This window comes from Crocodylus porosus, unplaced genomic scaffold (genome assembly GCF_001723895.1).
Source record: "Crocodylus porosus isolate Cpor-Errol unplaced genomic scaffold, CroPor_comp1, whole genome shotgun sequence".
Taxonomy (NCBI): Eukaryota; Metazoa; Chordata; order Crocodylia; family Crocodylidae; genus Crocodylus; species Crocodylus porosus.
In genome coordinates this window covers 18,079,656-18,085,138 of record NW_017728932.1, presented here as the reverse complement: position 1 = coordinate 18,085,138, position 5,483 = coordinate 18,079,656, and the positions used below count along the sequence as shown (strand labels likewise).

General features: G+C 60.2%; 1 protein-coding gene across 2 annotated transcripts in view; it reads left to right on the top strand.

Annotated features, from left to right (window-relative positions):
• Positions 1–5,163: 5,163 nt before the first annotated feature.
• Positions 5,164–5,483, top strand: part of CRK (CRK proto-oncogene, adaptor protein) — a 21,457-nt gene continuing 21,137 nt past the window's right edge. The window contains exon 1 of one of the 2 annotated variants that reach the window (XM_019545884.1): positions 5,164–5,474. In XM_019545884.1, coding sequence (XP_019401429.1) covers positions 5,231–5,474 — 244 coding nt within the window. In that variant the 5' untranslated portion in view covers positions 5,164–5,230. The remainder of the gene's footprint in view (positions 5,475–5,483) is intronic. The other variant, XM_019545882.1, reaches the window with a different exon arrangement.

Sequence of the window (5,483 nt, the reverse complement as noted above, 5' to 3'; positions counted from 1 at the left end):
CCCTATCCAAACCATGCACATGCAATTTTAACCTATTAGTTAAGCTAGGCAGTCAACCCCGTCTCACACCCGCAAGGCACAGGCCCCTAACCTGCCACAGGTAAAAGCATCAAGGCAACTGCGGCCAGGGGTCTGCTGCTTAAAGGGTTGCTAAAATACGCTCAGGAGATCCAAGGAAGAGGGCCGTGTCCTCTGCTAGAGGAAGGCTAACCTCCCAATCCCACTGAAGCCATTTAGTGTGAAGAGAGGCGTGCAGGCGAAATGGCGACACTAACCCAACTATTTAACCAGTCTGCTGGCAGGAGGGAGCCCCGCACTTGGTCTCGGCTCCCAGGACCGTTCATCATCAAATGCAAAAAAAAGGATGAAATCAAAATAGTATTTGGCATTTTTAATTTAGGTTTGTTTTATTTAAGTTTAATGTTAATTCCATGCTGTGTTTCAGTAAGAACAATACAGATTCTGTATCTGTGGCTCCAGTCAGATATCCAGTAGTACAAATTAGCACAGAGAGCAATACTACTTACACATGGTATTTAAATCAAATGGTACACGCCGAACTAGGTCTCTCAAAAGGTGTACAACCGAGAGAAAGTTACCAGTATGGCTGTAGATCAACACAGCCCTACGCTTCAAAAATCACAAGCCAAAAAAGTATTTCCTTAATAACCTCAATCCACTCGTGAAAAAGGAACTGATAAGGGCCTTGGGGAGGAGGGCAGCTACTCCAAGTGCCCGCACCCCAAGGACGCCACCCGTGTGCTCTACGCCACCATGCTGATGAGTGGGCACTGTGCCTGGGAGGTCACAGGCCCTGCTTTTCCCCAGGGCAAAGGAGAAGCCTGAACACATGTTCCCTGGTTGGCAGGTGGAACAGTCCCAGGAGCAGCGTCTGTCCTTGGTGCTGGGCCGTGTCTGCCACAACTCAACGGGACGGGCACGCAGCACAGCTCACGGGCTCACGCTGACTGCTCACGCGTCGCCGTGCTAGTCACTCCCCACTTCTGCTCCACAGGTTCCCATCAACGCCTCCAATGCCCTGAGTCTGGCTCACCAGCTGCACGTGGACATGGCCAAAACTGCCAACTTCTCCAACATGATGGATAGCATCTACATGGTCCAGACAAGTGAGAAATTCATTGGCTAGGCTGACCGCACAAAGCAGGCGATTCTCCCTCCTGTGCTCCCCGCTAAGGTGCGGGCAGTCCTGAGGGGTGAGCATGAGGGGAAGGGGGCCCATCCCACACTCAGATCACAAGCTACAGCCTCAGCACCAGTGCCCAACACGTGGCTGTGGTCGGGCCCTCCTCTTGCTCTTGTGGGGCTGGGAACTGGGCAGAACAGGGGCTGCGGGAGGGACTGGGGAGAGGGAGAGGGAACAGTGCAGGGCTGTAGGTCAGGACTGAGGTCTCTTTCAAGGGGAGAGCGGTCCTGGCCACAGGTCACAAGAAGCTGAGGGTTGGGACTGGGGGGCATTGACAGAAGTGGCGTCTTTGTGCAGGATGAGTCCAGGACTGGGGTAGCGCTGGTCTCTGCTGGGTACAAGCGGGGGCTGAGAGTCAGGAGTGAGGGGCACCACTGGGTACGAGGGCTGAAGCATAGGGTAGCACTTAGTGGGGGTTTTCCCCCACTCCGCTTCTCCGCCTTTATCCAGCTTGAAGGACAGAAGGGCAACACCGAACTTTTCCAGGGGCGGGATTCAAAGAAGTATTTTAATACTCTGTATGGGTGCACAACATACCTATTACGTATGTAAAACTAAAGACATTAATCTGTCCAGAGAAGCAAACATAATGCTAGGTAAAGAGTTACATTGATGTCCCCTTTGCTAGAAAGAGTAGCAGGGTCACTGTGGTTACTATGTATTCCACCCAAACACACACACACACACACTTTCCCCTTAGTGTATATACCCCAGACCCGGTACAGTTTCAAGTTCTTCAAAGTAAACAGGCAATTAATAAAACCGTCGCGTCCAACCCGTTCTCAAAACGTTACTTACTCGAGGCCACGGATCCGGCGCTGTGCGCTAGAACTCACGTGACGTCTCGCAGTTCTTATCCAACAACAACGGGTTTTCAGGTCATTTTCTCTTTAAAAAACAGAAAATCAATGCACATCTTGTTAACCACCCGCGCCCCGCCGGCGCAACGGGCCCGCGGGGATCGGAGTCGGACCAATCGGCACGCAGACAGTGAAACTCGCTCACCAATCCCAAGACCCAGCTAGACAGCGGAGAAGGCGGGCGAGCACCTGGGCCCACCTCCTCCGGCAGAGCCAATCAGAGCGAAGAAGGGCGGAGCGGCCCTGACCCCGCCCATGCGGCCACTCCACCCAATCGCCTCACGCCTCCCTGTGGCCAATGGAAACGCGAGGCTCCGATCCCGGCCCTGCCGCGCTCCCCATGGACCGCGCGTGTCCTCCGCCATCGGCGCGACCCCCCTGCCCCGCCCGCGGGCACTGCCCGAGTTACCCCCGAGCGAGCGAGCGGCGTCTTTGTTCTTGCCTCCCTGCCGGGATCTCCCGCCTGCCCGAGCTGCAGGGGCGCGGCCGGAGCCGCTTGTCTCGGGTCCTGCCCGTGTCTCCCGGCTGCAACGCCCGGTGCGCGCCACGGGACGGCAGCAGAGCCCGGTCTGGTTTCTCTGGCTGTTGCCTGGCTGCCGGGCCCCAGGCGACGCTCCGGACCGCGGCCCTGGGCCGGGTGACGTGCCCGGATCCCCGGGCCGCGACGCCCCGCGAGAAACATGCGCTGAAGGCACCGAGCCGCTGTCCCTCGTACCCGCCCTGCTCCCCTGGCTGCGATGCGCGGGGCCAGGCACAGGAGGGCAGCTCGGAGGGGTTTCGTTTAATATCCCAGAGAGGCCGGCATGACACGTGACTTACGGAGCTGTTCCCCGCCCACATAAATATGCATTGAGAAGCAGGCGTCGTGGTGCTTGGAGAGCTCCAGCGGTTCCCTTGTGTCACACGCGGAGACGGAGCTCTAGCACTAGGTTCACGCTGTTTATTATGGCACGTGTTCTGCGCGCACACGCCGTTCAGATCTAGGCGCCCAGAGACATCGTTTTTCCACACTGCTCTGTCTCGGTCCAAGTTCTTCAACGTACACAGCGACGAAGACTGTCGCGTCAGTCCCCTGCTCTCCACATTTCACACCACGGATCCCAAGGCCGCACTAGGACTGGGCTGAAGCGAGGCCTGCAGTGTTTTCCAAACAGCCACGGGCTTTCCTATACCTTAGAAAAGAGACAGCGGCGGGCCGGGAACGCGACATGCGGCCTTCGGGTGATGGGGGCCGTCCCAGTCTCTCCAGCTCCTCCCTTGCCGGCCCGGCACTCCCTTTTCCGCGCCCCGCCGGTCGGCTGAAGAGCGCCGCGGGGGATCGGAGTTGAACCAATCGGCAGGCACAGCTATGCTCCCCCGTCAATACTGCACAATAGCCAATCAGAATGTGGCCCAGGAGGGCGCGTTCCTCTCTCCGCACAAACCGATCAGAGCGAAATAGAGACGGAGCCGCACAACCCTCGCAGCCAATCACCACATTCACCTCTGCGAGGTGCCTGCCCGGGTGCCTGCTTGGAGGAGGGGGGCTCTGAGCCCGGCTTTGTCTCCTCCTTCCGCCGCTGCGGCAATGCCCCGATGGCACCACAGGGGGGCAGCAACGAGCGGCGGAGTCGCTTCCCCGCCGCGGCGCCGCTCCTCGGGCTGCAGCGCTCGGAGCGCACCAGCGGAGGGCAGCACTGAGCCGCCTTTGTCTCCACACCCTAAAACGGAGCTGATGTCCGGCGGCGCTTCCTGAACAACGACGGGTTTTCCTTTTATTTTTCCCGTTAAAAAGTGGTAACGTGCTGCTTTGCAAGGCGCTCTCTAGGGAGCTTTCAGCGCCAGCCCAGAAGCAAACGGTTGTCCTCGGGGCCCACGTGCCGTAGCGCTCCGGGTCCGCGCGCGGCTCGAGCCGGCAGCGGGACAGAGGCTCCGGCTCAGCGGGGGGACAACCCGGTGAAGGGATCGCAGTCGGACCAATCGGGGCACAATCCCGGCAGCCAATCAGAATGAAAACAAGGGCGGGCGAGTCTTCAGGGCCCGCCTCCTCCGGTAGAGGCCAATCAGAGCGAAGCAGGACTTAGCTGCACTGAGCCCGCCTGTACACCTTTCCGAGTCAATCGCCGCACTCCTGACAGCGCCCAACGGGAGCACTAGGCTCCGATCCCCGCCCTGCCGCGCTCCCCGGGCCGGGCTCAATGTCCGTGACTCGTGTGTCCGTCCCGAGCAGCGCGAACCCCGCCGGCCCCGTCCGCGGGTACTGCTCCGGTGACGCCCCGAGCAAGCGAGGCCTTTTTCCGCTCGTCTTTCCGCCCTTCTCGCCCGGCCGCACCGGTGCACAGCCCGGCGGCGCCGAGCCACTTTCCCGCTCTCCGCCCTTGTCCCCTGGCTGCAGTGCCCGGTGCGTGTCACGCGAGGGCAGCACCGCGCAGGGTTTTATTCCCGGCTGCAGTGGCGCGTTTGTGGCACGGGAGGGTGGCGCGGAGCCGGCTTCCGTGCTCTCTGCCCTGGTCGCCCGGTTGCAGGGCGTAGGGTGACGCCCAGGAGGGCACGAGTGACAGGGGTTTGGTTTGGTTTTGAGCACGCTACGCGGATGCATAAGCCCAAAGCAGTTCAGTGCGTATGAAGTGCAGCTATTAATATATACTGAGATGCAAAGATCATGTTTGACTACCTAAAGCGATTCCCCTGGTTTTGGAGGGAGGAGGAGAGAGGGACAGAGCTCGAGCGGCAGGATCACTGTGTTTATTGTGGCACGTGCTGTCATGCTCCTAGTAGGGAGCTACTAGACGCATCTCGGCACAGTTTCAAGTTCTTCAAAATAAGCGCACAGCGAAGCGCGCCGTCAGTCAGCACTGCACTCTTGTACAGAAAGGGCGCCCGGCTGCCCCCTAGAATTGAGCTGCAGGGATTTCTTCCAGTTCTCACTGAACAGCAACGGGTTGTTTTTCATTTCTTTATTTCTGTAAAAACGGGGATTAAAAAAGACCTTCCCGCCCGGTTGGGGACCACGTGACCAGCCAGGTGGCAGCAAGCCCGCCCCCACCCTTCGGGGTCGCCGCGCACAGAGATGACGTTGAGCCCTGGCGCGGAGGGTACGTCACTTCCGGAAGGTGAGGTCAGCAGAGGCGCCGCCATTTTGGGTGGCGGGCGGGCGCGCGGAGGGCCGGGCTGCGGCGCAGGGCCCATGGCCGGGCAGTTCGACTGCGAGGACCGGGCGAGCTGGTACTGGGGGCGGCTGAGCCGGGCTGAGGCGGTGTCGCTGCTGCAGGGCCAGCGCCACGGCACCTTCCTGGTGCGCGACTCGGGCACCATCCCCGGCGACTTCGTGCTGTCGGTGTCCGAGAGCTCGCGCGTCTCGCACTACATCGTCAACAGCCTGGGGCCGGCGGGCGGGCGGCGCGCGGCCGGAGAGGGCCCCGGCGCCCCCGGTGAGTGTG